At 42.6% G+C, this 20,890-nt stretch overlaps 1 protein-coding gene across 1 annotated transcript in view; it reads right to left on the minus strand.

The window, feature by feature from the left end:
* Nucleotides 1-11,216: 11,216 nt before the first annotated feature.
* The window catches only part of LOC106589953 (uncharacterized), a 39,799-nt gene continuing 30,125 nt past the window's right edge, over nucleotides 11,217-20,890 (minus strand). Inside the window, 5 exon segments of the mRNA XM_014180413.3 lie at nucleotides 11,217-12,738; nucleotides 14,378-14,458; nucleotides 15,456-15,589; nucleotides 18,103-18,489; nucleotides 19,675-20,412. Coding sequence (XP_014035888.3) covers nucleotides 12,580-12,738; nucleotides 14,378-14,458; nucleotides 15,456-15,589; nucleotides 18,103-18,489; nucleotides 19,675-20,412 — 1,499 coding nt within the window. The 3' untranslated portion in view covers nucleotides 11,217-12,579.

Raw genomic sequence — 20,890 nt, forward strand, 5'->3', positions numbered from 1 at the left:
GAGGCTGAAGAAATTCGGCTTGTCACCAAAAACACTCACAAACTTTTACAGATGCACAATCGAGAGCATCCTGTCGGGCTGTATCACCGCCTGTTATGGCAGCTGCTCCACCCATAACTGTAAGGCTCTCCAGAGGGTGGTGAGGTCTGCACAACACATCACCGGGGCAAACTACCTGCCCTTCAGGACACCTACACCACCCGATGTCACAGGAAGGCCAAAAAGATCATCAAGGACAACAACCACCCGAGCCACTGCCTGTTCAGCCCGCTATCATCCAGAAGGCGAGGTCAGTACAGGTGCATCAAAGCTGGGGACCGAGAGACTGAAAAACAGCTTCTATCTCAAGGCCATCAGACTGTTAAACAGCCATCACTATCATAGAGAGGACGCTGCCAACATACTGACTCAACTCCACCCACTTTAATAATGGTAAAATTGATGTAATCAATTTATCACTAGCCACTTTATATTATATAATGTTTACTTAAGCTACATTACTCATCTCTTATGTATATACTGTACGCTATACCATCTACTGCATTTTGCCATCTTGATGTAATGTATCACTAGCCACCTTAAACAATGTCACTTCATATAATGTTTTCATACCCTGCATTGCTCATCTCATATGTATATACTGTACTCTATACCATCTACTGCATCTTGCCTATGCCGTTCGGCCATCACTCATTCATATATTGTTATGTCCATATTCGTATTCATTCCTTTACACTTGTGTGTATAAGGTAGTTGTTGTGAAATTGTTAGGTTATATTACTTGTTAGATATTACTGCATGGTCGGAACTAGAAGCACAAGCATTTCGCTACACTTGCATGAACACCTGCTAACCATGTGTATGTGACAACAAAATGTGATTCTTACTGACAGTTGTGGCTGCTTAACGTGATGTATTGTTGTCTCTACCTTCGTGCAGTTGTCTGTGCTCAATAATGTTTGTACCCTGTTTTGTGCTGCTACCATGTTGTGTTGCTACCATGCTGTGTTGTTGTCTTAGGTCTCTCTTTATGTAGTGTTTTGTTGTCTCTCGTCGTGATGTGTGTTTTGTCGTATATTTTAATTGAATTTATTTTTATTTTTAATCCCAGGCCCCCGGCCCCGCAGGAGGCCTTTTGGTAGGCCGTCATTGTAAATAATAATTTGTTCTTAATTAACTGACTTGCCTAGTTAAAGTAAGGTTGAATCATTAAAAAAAAATATATATTTAAACAAAGACCAGGTAGGTTTTCCAATGCCTCGCAAAGAAGGGCACCTATTGGTAGACGGTCAAAAATAGGAAAAAAGCGGACTTTGAATATCCCTTTGAGCATGGTGAAGTTATTAGTTACACTTTGGATGGTGTATCAATACACCCAGTCACTACAAAGTTACAGGCGTCTTTCCTAACTCAGTTGCTGGAGAGGAAGGAAACCGCATAGGGATTTCACCATGAGGCTAATGGTGACTTTAAAAGAGTTACAGAGTTTAATGGCTGTGATAGGAGAAAACTGAGGATGGATTAACAACATTGTAGTTACTCCACAATACTAACCTAAATGACAGAGTGAAAAGAAGGAAGCCTGTACAGAATAAAAAATATTCCAAAACATGCATCCTGTTTGCAGCAAGACACTAAAGTAATACTGCAAAAAATGTGGCAAAGAAATTAGCTTTTTGTCCTGAATGCAACACATTACTGAGTACCACTCTCCATATTTTCAAGCATAGTAATGGCTGCATCATGTTATCGGTATGCTTGTAATCATTAAGGACTGGGTGTTTTTCAGGATAAAAAAGAAACGGAATGGAGCTAAACACAGGAAAACCTGGTTCATTCTGCTTTCCACCAGACACTGGCAGACAAATTAACCTTTCAGCAGGACAATAACCTGAAACACAAGGCCACATCTACACTGGAGTTGCTTACTAATAAGACAGTGAGTGGCCAAGTTACAATCTGCTTGAAAATCTATGGCACACCCTGAAAATGGTTGTTTACCAATGACCAACAACCAATTTGACAGAGCTTGAAGAATTTTTGAAAATAATAATGGGCAAATATTGTACAATCCAGGTGTGGAAAGCTCTTAGAGACTTACTCAGAAGGACTCACAGCTATAATCGCTGCCAAAGGTGATTCTAACATGAATTGACTCAAGGGGGTTGAATACTTATCTAATCAAGATACGAGTGTAATTTGTTTTACAAATGTTAGAATTTTTCTTCCACTTTGACATTAGTATTTTGTGTAGATCGTTGAGAAAAAAATTGACAATTAAAATCCATTTTAATCCCACTTTGGGATATGGAAAAAGTCAAGGGGTGTGGAACCTTTCTGAACTGTATGAATCGGATTACATTAATCAAACACCGACTACTTTATGAGGATAATGTAGTTGCTAATGGCAGCCTGCAGGACCCCGGTCGGCCTTCAACTTGAGCTACTCCATGAGAGGGCAGCACTGAGCTAGCCTGCAATGTCACGACACGCTAAAACGGCACTTCCTGATCTTCAAATGCGCCACTGGGACTTCACATAGGAAACAACGGGGGTTGATGGCTTCATCCATATTTGACTTTTTTTTTTATTTTTACAGTCTATAATTTTAGCCCATCTTATCATTGCTCGATTTCAACAACTAGTTTGAATTAGCTGAAGGTAGACTCAGCGAATTGACGTTGCCACGAGCAGCACCGCAGATATTGCGATGAGCGTGATGCGATAATTCACTTTCACACAGTCACACACACACACACACACAATTACTGTGCTCATGGTCACAGGTTTGCTTCACGCTGTTACAATGTGGTAGCGGCCACGGGACCAAAACAGTGGAGATGTCGAGCCTGGCGGTTCAACGTTCTTAGTTGTTGTGGAAATTGACCCACTATGCTGTTTATTTTCTGCATCTACATCACACCGCTGAGTCTGTCTTTAATAAACCAATGCCAAGTTATCCTTACTTGCTTCTTTTGGCTAAAGGGTGAACGTGAATGGTTAGATTGTTGGCTTAATATTGACACCCCATCTTACATATAGACTCCTAGGGCTTAATATTGACACCCCATCTTACACATAGACTCCTAGGGCTTAATATTGACACCCCACCTTACATATAGACTCCTAGGGCTTAATATTGACACCCCACCTTATATATAGACTCCTAGGGCTTAATATTGACACCCCACCTTACATATAGACTCCTAGGACTTAATATTGACACCCCACCTTACATATAGACTCCTAGGGCTTAAAATTGACACCCCACCTTACATATAGACTCCTAGGACTTAATATTGACACCCCACCTTACATATAGACTCCTAGGGCTTAATATTGACACCGCACCTTACATATAGACTCCTAGGGCTTAATATAGACACCCCACCTTACATATAGACTCCTAGGGCTTAATATAGACACCCCACCTTACATATAGACTCCTAGGGCTTAATATAGACACCCCACCTTACATATAGACTCCTAGGGCTTAATATTGACACCCCACCTTACATAGACTCTTAAGGTAAAGTTACAAAAAAGACAGGACAAAAATATACTTTAAAAAAAAAACATTTGCATATCTCTCATCTGTTGCAAAAACACAGTAGTTATAATGCTGTTCGCTGGTGCTTGTGATATAATCTAAGTGAGTTTTAATTAGTTTAACATCATTCAGGGCTGTGGCAAAGGGGGTTAAAGCAAAATAAAATCCCATGACTGAACCTTAAGTTGATTGTCAGATCGATTGTCTGTGGAGGGGGGGGGGGGGGGGGCAAGTTAACCTCCCCCTTTCATGTAAAACAAAAGAAAAGCCATGATGGAAAGATGATCGTTTTGTACGTGTATGTAACTATAGGCTGACTCGTCGTTAGATGGTTATCAGGCCTACAATCGGGTTGTCGTCAGAAAACTTGACAGTCGGTGTCGTGCAAAGCCATCATGGGTGGGCACCACATAGCTGGATTTGCCTTTGTAGTCTGTGATAGTCTGTAGTCCTTGCCACATGCGTCGCCAGTCTGAGTTGTCAAACACCAATTCAAGTTTGAGTCTGTATTGCCTTTTTGCGTCCCTAATAGATTTGTGGAGCTCGTAAATGCTTGCCTTGATCGCATCGCGCACCACTGAGCCATCAGGGTTCATTCTGCTGACATTGAATGCTGCAGTACGGACTCTCAGCATTGTAAGGATATCTCCGTTCATCCAGGGTTTTTGGTTGGGGTATGTCCGGATAGTTATTGCGGGTACAACATCAATACATTTCCTAATGAAGCCTGTGACTGACAATGTATATTCCTCGATGTTGATGGATGAGTTATGGGTGGATGAATCTTTAAACATATTCCAATCAGAATTCTCAAAACAGTCCTGCAACATTGAGTCTGCCTCACGGTGGTGGAAAATGACATAATTAGTCATGCTATCCCATGTTTAACTGCTTAAAGAATAGACTCTTGTTATATGCTAGTGTTTTTTTTTCTAATCTGATACAAACTAGTCTTTGCGTGACTTAGTCATAAGACTGGGCGTATAGCTAAGATCTGTTTAGGTGTGACCGCAGCATGTGAGGACATCCTGTGGGTTTACTATCTGCAGGACGTCAGCTGTATGAACCTTGCAGGAAGGAGGAGCACATTATAGTGTGAACTGTGACATAACGCAGTTATACGGTTGAACCCTCGTGCTATCTTAATCTGCACAGACAAAACCAAATCGCCTTTTACACTACGTTCCTCCCCTGTTTCCCACACTATCTGAAATAATCTGCCACGTAGACAAAGGAGGTTGTACTTTTTCCCAATAAAAACTATGTTCGTTGGGCCTTAACTATGCTTCTCGGGCTGTCTGTCTGTCTGTCTGCTTAAGCCTTGTAGTTGGTGACTTGGTCGGTGACTTGGTCGGTGATCATCTGATAAAGTATTTTGTTAAGATCTATAATAGACTGGATTCACATAAAAAAGTTATTTCATTTCTTACACATCCAAGCAGGACTCAAGATATTTTTCAACCTAATGTAGTGATTGTCATGAATTTTGGGTTGACAATTAAAACTATAGTTGGTGCATTTTACTGTCAAAATAGGACTCTAGAATTTCCAGATTTTTTTTGGTTTTGTTTTGTTCAATAGATATTAATTAATTACATCTTTATATGCACTAACTAATATCATAGGTCAATTAATTTGGGGTTCAACACCTGAGGAAGTGGAAACTCAAAACACATTAACTAGCTATACTACCCATGTATTCATCCAACAGTTATGCAATGTCCTAAAAAAACACTGCAGCTGAAGACTACTACCCATGAAATCTATGGCCGGCGCGCTGCGCGATATCTCAAAGCCATATCAAATATCTTCGTAGTAAAATAGTTGCTATTGAGCTGAATATTGGAGAAATAAAAAGCATACCAACTGAAAGCTGAGACCCTCCTCTCCCATCGACAGGGACAAAGCTTTCAAAGTTGCATTTCTCCCGCAATTGCATTGCGGAAATGTTATACAATCAGAACTACTTTCTCTCAGGGGCATGTGGGGAGAAGAGGGTGGCTTGCTCATTACAACGGCATGGCAGACACTTTCATTACAGGATAACAAACGTTTTAGCCGCCCCCCCCCCCCCCCAAAAATGTTTTTTTTTTGTTGATGTTTTGAGTGAGGTAACAATGTACACTGAACAAAAATATAAATGAAACATGCAACAATTTCTAAGATTTTACTGAGTTACAGTTCATATAAGAAAATCTGTCAATTGAAATAAATTCATATGGCCCTAATCTATGGATTTCACATACAGATAGGCATCTGGAATACAGATATGCATCGGTTGGTCACAGATACCTAAAAAAAAAAAAAAAAAAATGTAGAGGCATGGATCAGAAAACCAGTCAGTATAATAATGCAACTGACCAATTAACCAAAACTTTAGTTCACTATAAACACAAAAACTATAAACGCAACATACAACAATTTAAAAGATTTTACTGAGTTACAGTTAATATACAGAAATCAGTCAATTTAAATAAATAAATTAGGCCCTAATCTATGGATTTCACATGACTGGGAATACAGATATGCATCTGTTGGTCACTGATACCTTAAATAAAAAGGTAGGGGACGTGGATCAGAAAACCAGTCAGTATCTGGTGTGACCACCATTTGCCTCATGCAGCGCGACACATCTCCTTCACATAGAGTTGATCAGGCTGTTGACTGTGGCCTGTGGAATGTTGTCCCACTCCTCTCCAATGGCTGTGAGAAGTTGCAGGATATTGGAACTGGAACATGCTGTTGTTCACATTGATCAAGATCATCCCAAACATGCTCAATGGGTGACACATCTGGAGAGTATGAGGGCCATGGAAGAACTGGGACATTTTCAGCTTCCAGGAATTGTGTACAGATCATTGCGACATGGGGCTGTTCATTATCACTGAAACATGTTCAAATTCCAAATTCAAATTCAAACAAATTCCCACTGATAAAATCCAATTGTGTTCGTTGTCCGTAGTTTATGCCTGCCCAATACCATAACCCCACCTCCACCATGGGACACTCTGTTCATAACGTTGACATCAGCAAACTGCTAGTTCACACAACGCCATACACGCTCTGTCTGCCATCTGCCCGGTACAGTTGAAACCAGGATTCATCCATGAAGAGCACACTTCTCCAACGTGCCGGTAGCCATCGAAGGTGAGCATTTGCCCACTGAAGTCGGTTACGACGTTTAACTGTGCAAGTCAAGTCAAGACCCTGGTGAGGACGACGAGCACGCAAATGAGCTTCCCTCAGACGGTTTCTGACAGTTTGTGCAGATATTCTTTGGTTGTGCAAACCCACACGCTTTCATCAGCTGTCCGGGTGGCTGGTCTCAGATGATCTCGCAGGTGAAGAAGCCGGATGTGGAGGGCCTTAGCTGGCGTGGGTACCCGTGGGCTGCGGTTGTGAGGTCTGTTGGACATATACCAAATTCTCAAAAACAGCGTTGGAGGTGGCTGCTGCTGGACATTCCATGCCAATTACACGCTCCCTCAACTTGAGACTTCTGTGACATTGTGTTGTGTGACAAAACTGCCCATTTTAGAATGGTCTTTTGTCCCCAGCACAAGGTGCACCTGTGTAATGATCATGCTGTTTAATCAGCTTCTTGATATGCCACACCTGTCAGGTGGATGGATTATCTTGGCAAAGGAGAAATGCTCACTAACAGGGATGTAAACAAATTTGTGGACTCAATTTGAGAGCAATGAACTTGCGTATAGAACATTTCTGGGATCTTTTATTTCAGCTCATGAAACATGTGACCAACATTTTACATGTTGCGTTTATATTTTGGTTCAGTGTAGAATGTGCCCTTTCTGGGGGGGGGGGGGTATTGATCCATGATGGCATAGTCAGAGCATGGCGCTTTGCTGATGAATATGGCTTGACTTTGAATATGATAGCGCAGCCTATCAGAAAGCCGGGCTGGCCGCTGCCCAGTGAAAAGCTCATTATAGATTAGTATAAAAGAGAAATTGCACAAAAATGTTTTTTTTTTTTTTTTACTTCTCACCTTTTGCATAGATATATATATATATATATATATGTGAAAAGTGTCAATTCCAACTAGCTCACCCAACAACAAAAGAAATTGTCCAGCCCGTCTGGCATTTGCCAGAACTGAAAATCCACCTATGCAAAAAGCTTCCCCCACTCTCTTTTGAGGTAGAATTTAGGGGAAAAAGTTCCCAAATCCTATTAACCTCGACGCATACGACCAAATATGGGATTAATAAAAGTAGCAGAAACAGAACATCTAAATATGATGCAACAAACATGTCTGAACAGCCTCGTTGTCTGAAAATAAAATAAGAAAAGTCTCCAGAACATGTCATCGTCAAATGTATTTATATTAAGCCCTTCTTACATCACCTGATGTCACAAAGTGCTGTACAGAAACCCAGCCTAAAACCCCAAACAGCAAGCAATGCAGGTGTAGAAGCACGGTGGCTAGGAAAAACTCCCTAGAAAGGCCAGAACCTAGGAAGAAACCTAGAGAGGAACCAGGCTATGAGGGGTGTCAGTCACCTTTTATTGTAAAAGATAAAACAAGAACAGTTGTCGGTTCGATTCCCACAGCGAACCAGAACTAAAAAAATGATATACACTTGGTACTGTAAGTCACTCAGGATAAGTGTCTGTTAAAATGACTAAAATGTCAAATCAAAATTCCTACATATTATTATTGCTTCATTTTTAACAGCATATACTCCCACACACTCATACAAAAAACACACACGTGCTCATACTCACAAATACTTTGCTGTCCCATGTAGAGATATTGAACAGAGGACACTTACAGTCTTGTCATACTGCTTATTACATACGGCACATTCTGAAAGTATTCAGACCCCTTGACTTTTTTCACATTTTGTTACGTTACAACCTTATTCCAAAATTGATTAAATAAAATGTCCCCCTCAATCTACACACAATACCCCATAATTACAAAGCAAAAACAGGTTAAGAAATTTTAGCAAACGTATAAAAAAATTTAGAAAAAATGAAATATCTTATTTACATAAATATTCAGACGCTTTGCTATGAGACTCAACATTGATCTCCGGTGCATCCTGTTTCCATTGATCATCCTTGAGCTGTTTCTACAACTTGATTGGAGTCCACCTGTGGTAAATTCAATTGATTGGACATGATTTGGAAACGCACACACCTGTCTATACAAAGGTCCCACAGTTAACAGTGTATGTCAGAATAAAAACCAAGCCATGAGGTCAAAGGAATCTCAGAGACAGGATTATGTCGAGGCACAGATCTGGGGAAGGGTACCAAACAGGACAACAACTCTAAGCACACAGCCAAGACAATGCAGGAGTGGCCATCTCTGGAGACCTGAAAATAGCTGTGCAGCAACACTCCCCATCCAACCTGACAGAGCTTGAGAGGATCTGCAGAGAAGAATGGGAGAAATTCCTCAAATACAGGTGTGCCAAGCTTGTAGCGTCATACCTGAGGAGACTCAAAGCTGTAAATCACTGTCAAAGGCGCTTCAACAAAGTACTGAGTAAAGGGTCTGTGCAAACATGTCTAAAAACCTGGTTTATGCTTTGTCATTATGGGGTATTGTGATGTCATTATGGGGTATTGTGATGTCATTATGGGGTATTGTGAAGTCATTATGGGGTATTGTGATGTCATTATGGGGTATTGTGATGTCATTATGGGATATTGTGTGTAGATTGACGAGGAACAAAAACAACTTAATCCATTTTAGAATAAGGCTGTAACGTAAATTTCTTGGGGAAAAAGTCAGAGTCTGAATACTTTCTGAATGCTCTGTATATGACCCAATACCAACACAGTAACACTGAATGTGCCATTTCTCAACAAAAAAAGCGCTAGAATCTACTTGGACTGTACGTTTGGACTGATTCTATTTTGCGATTCTATTTTGTTTGATCATTTGACATTCTACTGCAGCTAGGAACACGCATTCTACTGCAGCTAGGAACACGCATTCTACTGCAGCTAGGAACACGCATTCTACTGCAGCTAGGAGCTAGGAACACGCATTCTACTGCAGTTAGGAACACGCATTCTACTGCAGCTAGGAACACGCATTCTACTGCAGCTAGGAACACGCATTCTACTGCAGCTAGGAGCTAGGAACACGCATTCTACTGCAGTTAGGAACACGCATTCTACTGCAGCTAGGAACACGCATTCTACTGCAGCTAGGAGCTAGGAACACGCATTCTACTGCAGCTAGGAACACATTCTACTGCAGTTAGGAACTAGGAACACACATTCTACTGCAGCTAGGAACACGCATTCTACTGCAGTTAGGAACTAGGAACACACATTCTACTGCAGCTAGGAACACGCATTCTACTGCAGTTAGGAACTAGGAACACACATTCTACTGCAGCTAGGAACTAGGAACACATTCTACTGCAGCTAGGAACACGCATTCTACTGCAGTTAGGAACTAGGAACACGCATTCTACTTCAGTTAGGAACTAGGAACACGCATTCTACTGCAGCTAGGAACTAGGAACACGCATTCTACTGCAGCTAGGAACTAGGAACACACATTCTACTGCAGCTAGGAACACGCATTCTACTGCAGTTAGGAACTAGGAACACACATTCTACTGCAGCTAGGAACACGCATTCTACTGCAGCTAGGAACACGCATTCTACTGCAGTTAGGAACTAGGAACACACATTCTACTGCAGCTAGGAACACGCATTCTACTGCAGTTAGGAACTAGGAACACGCATTCTACTGCAGTTAGGAGCTAGGAACATGCATTCTACTGCACAGGCTATAACTAACATCTACTAAAATGTGTATGCGACCAATCAAATTTGATTAATGGTAAAAAATAAAAAAAATATATGGGTTGCGTTTCTGGGTCCTGGTCAAAAGTTAAGTGTGCAAAGGATTCACTGCCACTACCTCACTTTCCAACCAAGGTGCATGAATTGGGGAGCAAACTGAAGCAGAGAACTGAAGCAGAGAACTGGAGCAGAGAGCAGAGAACTGGAGCAGAGAACTGAAGCAGAGAGCAGAGAACTGGAGCAGAGAACTGGCGAGAGCGAGACGAGCAGAGAACTGAAGCAGAGAACTGGAGCAGAGAACTGAAGCAGAGAACTGAAGCAGAGAGCAGAGAACTGAAGCAGAGAACTTAAGCAGAGAACTGAAGCAGAGAACTGAAGCAGAGAACTGAAGCAGAGAACTGAAGCAGAGAGCTGGAGCAGAGAACTGAAGCAGAGAGCTGGAGCAGAGAACTGAAGCAGAGCTGAAGCAGAGAGCTGAAGCAGAGAACTGAAGCAGAGAACTGAAGCAGAGAGCAGAGAACTGGAGCAGAGAACTGAAGCAGAGAGCAGAGAACTGAAGCAGAGAGCAGAGAACTGAAGCAGAGAGCAGAGAACTGGAGCAGAGAACTGGAGCAGAGAACTGGAGCAGAGAACTGGAGCAGAGAACTGGAGCAGAGAACTGGAGCAGAGAACTGAAGCAGAGAACTGAAGCAGAGAACTGAAGCAGAGAACTGAAGCAACTCAGGGTTATTTACATGTTGGTTGTATTTTTAACAAGCTTCTTTTATTTCATATTATTGAGCTCCAAAGAGTTGCTCGATCTCGTCAACTTGACAAGTCAAAGGAAATGACTGCAAAACTGCTTTTAAATGTGCAGGGAGGAAGGCAATTGGGACAAAGTATTTTATTCCAGTAATAAACAAGACTCAATAAGAAAGGGGTTACATTCGAGTAGAAACAGGAAATTGAAATTCACAAAATTAAAAACTTGAGGTTAGCTGTTCTGGCTGTCAATCAAGCTGCTGGGTAAAGAGAAGTACCTCAGCAGCCAATGACGAACCAACAGACCAACAGTCAGCAGGAATAAAACACCAGGATGACGTCTGAAATGGCACCCTATTCCCTGTATAGTGCACTACTTTAGGGTGCCATTTCAGACGCACCCAGATCCTGTTCAGTAGAGGGGGGGGGAGGGGATAAAAAGAAAAAATGTTTTATAACTGAGTGAAAAAGGGTAGGTACTACCTGAACTTGTACAATAAGTGTGTGTTTTCCTGTTTCCAAACGTTTTGTTATGGAATACCTGAACATGACCCAGGGAGTTACTTCAAGACTATAGAGCTCGTAATGACAGTTGGATGATCCTCGATACTCCCAGCCTTAAAACGGTCAAAATACGTACATAAAACCTTCATATCTAAACCGTGATTGGCCTACATGAGACTGTAGAAGAAAAAAAGACGAACACGTTCCAGACAGTTTTTTTTACATTGCAGTGGTTGAATACTTATCCAGGTGTTGTGAGATCTGGTAAAGGGACGGCAACAAATGAGATTCTTATCATTCAACCCCCAGGGTCTGCACAAAATCAAGTAACCCTTTTTCTCCCGCAATGTGTCTGACAATGCAAACAGCGATAAAACAACAAGAACAGAGAATTTGAAAATGTTGATACTGAAGAAAAAAAACATAAGTGGGGAAGACACCGGGCTAACAATATAACAGATTAATGACTGAGAGAAAAAGAAAGCAAGAAATTTGAGAACAGTTTACACTTTTCAATTGATATTTAACAGAATTGGTGGCTTACTAGCGCCACCTGGTGGATGGATGCTGTAAATGCAGCGTAAGGAAATTAACCCTTTAGTAATCTGTACCACGTTTTAGGCACAGAGACAGTCAGACCACTCCCCTGCAGCCTTACCTGTGTGACAGCATCCTAAACAGCACACTATAACCTATATAGTGCACTGCTTTAGATCATATCAACAGTACTGCACAACATAGCAAATAAGGTGCCATTTCAGCACCACTTGTGTCTTCTACCCCATAAAAAAGCCTTTAAAAAGGTTTAAACACAGACTTATGAACTAAAATCATTAGGAAGACAGCTGTCAGTGTGGCCGTCTTTTTCAACACAGCTGTAGGTAGTTCAGTTAATGATGTTTCGGCTCAATCAGGTTGGGGGGGGGGGGGTCAAGCGACAGGATGAAGAGGGGTGATGATGACGATGACGAACGATGACTAGGTTCTCAGTCGCTGTCGAACCTGATGGAGTTGACGGACTGGGAGATGGCTCCTCCACGGTAGCTACCCCTCTTCTTCTTGGTCTTTTCGTGACGGAAGGACTTTCCCTTGGTGAAGCGAAGCACGTCATTGGCCCTCTGGCCCCAGTCTCCATTTGCTCCGCGCTGAGGTGAGCGGAGAGAGAGACAGACAGTCAAAACACATCTAGCATCATAATGACATGATCACATCCCTGGATCAACACAATACAGACACATTTATATTGCAGCTCTTTTACTAAAGATGACAGTCCCTCTAAGTATCCTATGTAAAATTATATCATTTAAAATACTAATTCTCTAACTATCAGTAAGGCTGAGTGGACGGGCTGAGTGGACGGGCTGAGTGGACGGGCTGAGTGGACGGGCTGAGTGGACGGGGGAAATGCTAATTCTCTAACTATCAGTAAGGCTGAGTGGACGGGCTGAGTGGACGGGCTGAGTGGACGGGCTGAGTGGACGGGCTGAGTGGACGGGCTGAGTGGACGGGCTGAGTGGACGGGGAAAATGCTAATTCTCTAACAGTAAGGCTGAGTGGGAAGGCTGAGTGGGAGGGGAAAATGCTAATTCTCTAACAGTAAGGCTGAGTGGGAAGGCTGAGTGGGCGGGGGGAAATGCTAATTCTCTAACAGTAAGGCTGAGTGGGAAGGCTGAGTGGGAGGGGAAAATGCTAATTCTCTAACAGTAAGGCTGAGTGGGAAGGCTGAGTGGGAGGGGAAAATGCTAATTCTCTAACAGTAAGGCTGAGTGGGAAGGCTGAGTGGGCGGGGGGAAATGCTAATTCTCTAACAGGAAGGCTGAGTGGGCGGGGAGCCAAATATTCATAAGCATGCTTTGACTGACAGGTTGACTGACTGACTCCCAGAACTGTCTCTCTGATGGGTCATCCTCGCATAAGATCAAGCAACACACATATACTTTCTAGAACAACCCTGAAACCAGGACATTTACGTTTCAACCATTCAGTGATTCTCTGTATTAATAAACAACTTCAGAGCAGCTCCATCTAGCCCAAGGACCATTGTTCAAACAACCAAGGTGGCGACGGCTAAATAAAACTAACCACTAGGGTGTCCCGACTGGTGCAGTGGTCTAAGACACTGTGTCACTAGAGGTCCTGGGTTCTAGTCCAGGCTCTCTCACCCGGCCACAACCGGGAGACGCATGGGGCAGCGCTCTAGCGACTCCTGTGGCGGGCCGGGCGCAGTGCACGCTGACACTGTCGCCAGGTGTACGGTGTTTCCTCTGACACATTTGTGCGGATGGCTTCCCGGGTTAAGTGAGGCATTGTGTCAAGAAGCAGTGCGGCTCGGTTGGGTCGTGTTTCGGAGGACGCACGGCTCTCGACCTTCGCCTCTCCAGAGTCCGTACGGGAGTTACAGCGATGGGACAAGACTGTAACTACCAATTGGATATCACGAAATTGGGGAGAAAAAGCAAACACTTTAAAAAAAAAAATTTTAACTAACCGCTTCTCATCTTGTATTATATTGAGATTCCTCCGGTACAGGTGTGGTTCTGATCCACATACCTGACCGTACAGAACGTAAACAGAAACAGATGGTTAACTTTCTAGGTTCCACCACTTGGGAGAGCTGTAATGGGTGTTCAGATGAGGGGCTTTAGCACACAGAGTAGCAATGTGTGTTCTATTACAACGTTTTGTAAAAGAAAATAACCTTAAATTGCAACTGAATCAAGCGAGTGCTGGCCCTTCATTTCATGTAAACATGGCAGAGCGACAGAGGAGTGTAGATAAACTCACCTTGGCATCGAAGGAGTTGTCTGCCAGACGGTTGTCCACCTCAATTTCCTCCTCTACTATTCTACGGAAAGGTACATTGATCTTTAGAGGAGGGACACATAGACGGTGAGACATAGACGGTCACAGAGAGAATGAGGGGTTTAGTTCAGTCCGCATCTGACAACGCTCCACAGCCGTTAGTACCACAATGCACCTCTGTTCTGTATACAGCCCAAAGCCTTTATTCACAAACACATGTATGTATATATTCCATTGATTCTGGATCTGTAGCGCTGCAATGGTAGTCTGGCATGAATAGATGTTGTTGGAGATAGCACATACATACATACATACATACATACATGTATATGTGTGTGTGTATATATATATATGTATATGTGTGTGTGTGTGTGTGTGTGTGTGTGTGTATATATATATATATATATATATATGTATATGTGTGTGTGTGTGTGTGTGTGTGTATATATATATATATATGATGTATATATTCCATTGATTCTGGATCTGTAGCGCTGCAATGGTAGTCTGGCATGAATAGATGTTGTTGGAGATAGCACATACACACACGTATGTATGTATATATGTGTATATATATATATGTATGTGTGTGTGTATATATGATATATATATATATATATATATATATATATATATATATATATATATATATATATATATATACACACACACACACACACATACATACGTATATATACATACATACATACATACATATGTGTGTGTATATGTATATATGTGTGTGTATATGTATATATGTGTGTGTATATGTATATATGTGTGTGTATATATGTGTGTATATATATGTGTGTATATACACATATATACACACATACACACATACACATATATGTGTGTGTATATATGTGTGTATATACACATATATACACACATACACACATACACACACACACATATATATAGCACTACAGATCCAGACTCAGTGTTAGAGCACATTTCTGAATACTGAGACTACGCCATCATAACAAATACATTGAACCAAAAACCCAGCAGCCAAACAATCCAAGCTCTGAACCCAGTCAGTCTGACGGGGTCTCACCTTCTTAGAGACTTTGGGGAAAGTCTGTGGTGCTGCTACTACTTTCTTGTTTTTAGGCGTCGTCACTTCCTCCTCCTCCTCACTCTCAGAAGACGAGTCTTCTCCAGCCCTCTTCCTCTTGTCGTTTACTGTGCCTGTGGAGGGAGAGAACAGGGGACAGCAGGGGACATTGAAAAACTGTGCTTGTAAATAATCTACCTTGGTTTCTAAAATAATTCATACCTCAGTGAGGACGACATGAGAAGGAATTCTGAAATATTTACTGATAACTAGAAAGCCCAAGCAGGTATCAACAACCCAGACAAGACACTAGTGAGCGCTACTGCGACACAAATTGGTAAATTTTACCCCTCTTGGTAAATGACTACAAAATATATTTCCCTTGACCTTGTAACTGACACTCAACACATTAGACAACTATACTAAAAACTCACAAGACATTGATAGTAGGGCTGGGAATTGCCAGGGACTTCACATTACGATATCAATATACTTAGGTGCTGATACAATATGTATTGGGATTCTCACGATTCTACAGTTGAAGTCGGAAGTTTACATACACCTTAACCAAATACATTTAAACTCAGTTTTTCACAATTCCTGATATTTAATCCTAGTAAAAATTCTGTTTTAGGTCAGTTAGGATCACCACTTTATTTTAAGAATGTGAAATGTCAGAATAATAGTAGAGAGAATGATTTATTTCAGCTTTTATTTCTTTCATCACATTCCCAGTGGGTCAGAAGTTTACATGCACTCAATTAGTATTTGGTAGCATTGCCTTTAAATTGTTTAAATTGGGTCAAACGTTTCAGGTAGCCTTCCACAAGCTTCCCACAATAAGTTGGGTGAATTTTGGCCCATTCCTCCTGACAGAGCTGGTGTAACTGAGTCAGGTTTGTAGGCCTCCTTGCTCGCACATATTTTTTTCAGTTCTGCCCACAAATTCAGGGTCATTGTCCATTTGGAAGACCCATTTGCGACCAAGCTTTAACTTCCATTTTCCATTTTAGTCATTTAGCAGACGCTCTTATCCAGAGCGACTTACAGTAGTGAATGCATACATTTCATACAATTATTATTATTTTTTTCCCCCCCCCGTACTGGTCCCCCGTGGGAATCAAACCCACAACCCTGGCGTTGCAAACACCATGCTCTACCAACTGAGCCACACGGGACTTCCTGACTGATGTCTTGAGATGTTGCTTCAATATATCCACAATTTTAATTCCTCATGATGCCATCTATTTTGGTAAGTGCACCAGTCCCTCCTGCAGCAAAGCACCCCCACAACATGATGCTGCCACCCCCGTGCTTCACAGTTGGGATGGTGTTCTTCGGCTTACAAGCCTCCCCCTTTTTCCTCCTAACATAATGATGGTCATTATGGCCAAACAGTTCTATTTTTGTTTCATCAGACCAGAGGACATTGTCAGACCAGAGGATATTTGTCCCCATGTGCAGTTGCAAACCGTAGTCTGGCTTTTTTATGGCAGTTTTGGAGCAGTGGCTTCTTCCTTGCTGAGCGGCCTTTCAGGTTTTGTCGATATAGGACTCGTTTTACTGTGGATATAGATACTTTTGTACCTGTTTCCTCCAGCATCTTCACAAGGTTCTTTGCTGTTGTTCTGGGATTGATTTGCACTTTTCACACCAAAGTACGTTCATCTCTAGGAGACAGAACACGTCTCCTTCCTGAGCGGTATGACGGCTGCGTGGTCCCATGGTGTTTATACTTGCGTACTATTGTTTGTACAGATGAAAATCGTACCTTCAGGCATTTGGAAATTTATTTCTGAGGTCTTGGCTGATTTATTTTAATTTTCCCATGATGTCAAGCAAAGAGGCACTGAGTTTGAAGGTAGGCCTTGAAATACATCCATCCTCCAATTGACTCAAATGATGTCAATTAGCCTATCAGAAGCTTCTAAAGCCATGACATCCTTTTCTGGAATTTTCCAAGCTGTTTAAAGGCACAGTCAACTTAATGTATGTAAACTTCTGACCCACTGGAATTGTGACACAGTGAAATATAAGTGAAATAATCTGTCTGTAAACAGTTGTTGGAAAAACTACTTGTGTCAGGCACAAAGTACACGTCCTAACCGACTTGCCAAAACTATAGTTTGTTAACAAGAAAATTGTGGAGTGGTTGAAAATCGAGTTTTAATTAATGACTCCAACATAAGTGCATGTAAACCACCGACTTCAACTGTATATGTATTGGGATTCTCACAATTCTATATGTACTGGGATTTGATACTGTGATTTTATTGTGTTTGTTTGTGTTTATTGTGTCACTATACATCTTCTGCAGAGGGACAAGAGAATTAGAAAACAAAGTTTAGTCATAGAAATAAGTGTTGAATCAAATTGTCTCGCCATTTAAAAAGATGAACAAGCTATGAAGGGGAAATAAACATGAGTTTTGCTGCAGGTACAGCTAACTAGGGCAACAACAATATTGCGATGTCAAAACGATACATCAAAAATAATATCCCAATTATGTAACTATCGATCCCCCCCCCATCACTAATTGATAAGTTATATTCTTTAAGAATCAATGGGTAAATATCATGAATTGAAATGACCATTGACCAGATTCCCAGGTTCCAGACTGTACCTTCTAGAGGAATTCAAAGCTCACCGTTAGTGTTGGGAGTGGTGACTGCTGCCGGTGCTTTCCCCGACTCTTCCTCAGAGCTACTGTCCTGGGACGATGAAGACTGGGCAGCCTTAGCCGGTGTTGTTGCCTTGGCAGCAGGGGTGGAGGCTTTAGGTGTAGCTGGCTTCCCATTGGTCAGAGCAGGCGTCGTCTTGGTTTCAGTATCCGAGTCAGAACTGTCTGAGGAGTCCGAGGAGGATTCTGCTGCCTTCTTAGTCGAGGCTGGGGTTGCTGCCTTCTTAGTCGAGGCTGGGGTTGCTGCCTTCTTAGTCGAGGCTGGGGTTGCTGCCTTCTTAGTCGAGGCTGGGGTTGCTGCCTTCTTAGTCGAGGCTGGGGTTGCTGCCTTCTTAGTCGAGGCTGGGGTTGCTGCTGCAAGGTTCAAGGTTCAATTGATGATATGTATACAAATGCAATGAAATGCTTACTAACAATCAACATCAAAATATAAACTAGATATGATACACAATAAATAGGCCTACACAGTACATATATCAAAATACACGTAGGACTAGGTCACAGTGAAGAGGCACCATGAGAAAGTCTGCCTTCTGAAAGCATCAGCGAGCTTCCGTTTGCCAGCGTCTAGTTGGCATAATCGCTTAAAAGACATTCGCTTGTCCATATTGATACGCCGTAGCCAGAATACACTTCCTCAAAGTAGTCAGAAGTAATAAGAACTCAAGAAATCTATCATTAATTTTGACGTTTTTGAAAAAGGAGTAGTCTTTCGATGAATGACAAACAGTTAAATGAAGAATTCCCTACTGTTGACCAATCAACGACGAAGGGGCGTAGACTAGAGATCTTCACGGAGCCACCTGTACCCAAAACCCAATCCGGGACTCGAGCAGTTCCGGATCCAGAAATAAAAATAATATCACAAGTCTAAGTCGGATCTGATATGATTATCACGGGTAATGTCAATATGTAATTTCAACTAACTTGTCCAGAAAGACTCGAATGCGACTGCTGCAGTAGAGAGAAATTATATACTTTATACTGCTGCTCTTTTCACGAGTAGCACGTGTAGCTTGTTGTAGTTGGCCAATCATAAGGTAATCAAATCAGCAATAGGCTAGTCATAGAGCCTTAAAAGCCTCTGTGTGGCAAAAGTTATGCTACACAGCACGACCCCTGCTAGATCGTCACCTCTCTCTACCTCCTCTCCCTCATGGTTTATCAGCTCCGATTAATAAAGTAGCTTCAAAATGTACTTTTCTGCTTCCCTCACCTCGGATCGGACTGGGTCCGACCACGTCTATACAGAACGGATCTAGCTATCCTCGGGTCTGTTCGGGAACAGGTCTCTATATAATAATAAAAAATGTATTCATGCATATCAGGTACGGGTGGGGAAAGCCCCAGGTCCACGTTGGAACGGGTCCAACTTTTTGGACCCGTGAAGGACTCTAGCGTAGACTTTGGCTACCCACTTTCAGCTTGCCTTGATGTCGGGAAGAAGAAGAAAAAAAACTTGCCGAAGACCAAAACTTCACAAAATGTCATAATATACGAACAAACTGTTTCGAATGGGAAGTATGCTGACTCCTTTACCCTCTTCCTCATCACTAGAGCTGTCGTCACTGCTGCTGGACTCTGCTGCTTTGGCTGAGGCAGGAGTCTTGGCTGAAGCAGGAGTCTTGGCTGAAGCAGGAGTCTTGGCTGAAGCAGGAGTCTTGGCTGAAGCAGGAGTCTTGGCTGAAGCAGGAGTCTTGGCTGAAGCAGGAGTCTTGGCTGAAGCAGGAGTCTTGGCTGAAGCAGGAGTCTTGGCTGCGGCTGTAGGTTTGGTGATCTTTTTGGCTGCAGCGACCTCGTCCTCTGAGTCCGAGCTGTCGGAATCGGAGCTGCTCTCGGCTACGGCCTTGGTTGGGGCTAGTTTGTTCACCACGGGGGTGGCTGGTTTGGAGGCTGGTTTAGTAACAGGGGCCAGGGAAGCCTTCTTAGCTGGAGCCTCATCTTCAGATGAAGAGTCGGAGTCCGAGCTGCTTTCTGCAGCAGCTGGTTTAACAACTGGGGTGGCTGGTTTGGAGGCTGGGGTGGCTGGTTTAGTAACAGGGGCCGCGTTAGCCTTCTTAGCTGGAGCCTCATCTTCAGATGAAGAGTCGGAGTCCGAGCTGCTTTCTGCAGCAGCCTTGGCTGGGGACTTGGGGGCAGTTGCAGGCTTCTTGGTAGCTGCAGCAGCCTTGGGTGGGGCCTTGGGGGCTGCTGCAGGGACCTTGGGGGCTGCTGCAGGCTTCTTGGTAGCTGCAGCAGGTTTGGGTGGGGCCTCGTCCTCAGAGCTGCTGTCAGAGTCTACAGGACCGACAGAGGGGAACATGTCAGATTCAGTTAGTCGGTGGGTATGTCTGATATTACAATCCCAGACAAGTTAGTAATATAAAGCTTCCATTCACTATGTTTCTCTAAATGTGGATGACAAAAGAACAACGAAGAACAGCCAACAAAACCGTGGTTAAAGAAATAAATATTTTACATAGAAGATAAGTGACAACTTCCAGCTTAGTTTGGATTGCATCCACTATTTGAATGAAAAAATTTCACAGTACCATCTAAAAACAACAGGTGCAGGGTGAGAATAGAAGCAACATGGATGTCAGACCTGACAGTTCTCGTTTTTGTGACGTCTATCTAGCCAACTACTAGCCCTGCGCAGGACCACAGAGAAAAGCCCTGCGCAGGACCACAGAGAAAAGCCCTGCGCAGGACCACAGAGAAAAGCCCTGCGCAGGACCACAGAGAAAAGCCCTGCGCAGGACCACAGAGAAAAGCC

The sequence above is a fragment of the Salmo salar genome, chromosome 28 (assembly GCF_965601325.2).
Source record: "Salmo salar chromosome 28, fSalSal1, whole genome shotgun sequence".
In the NCBI taxonomy this organism is placed as follows: domain Eukaryota; kingdom Metazoa; phylum Chordata; class Actinopteri; order Salmoniformes; family Salmonidae; genus Salmo; species Salmo salar.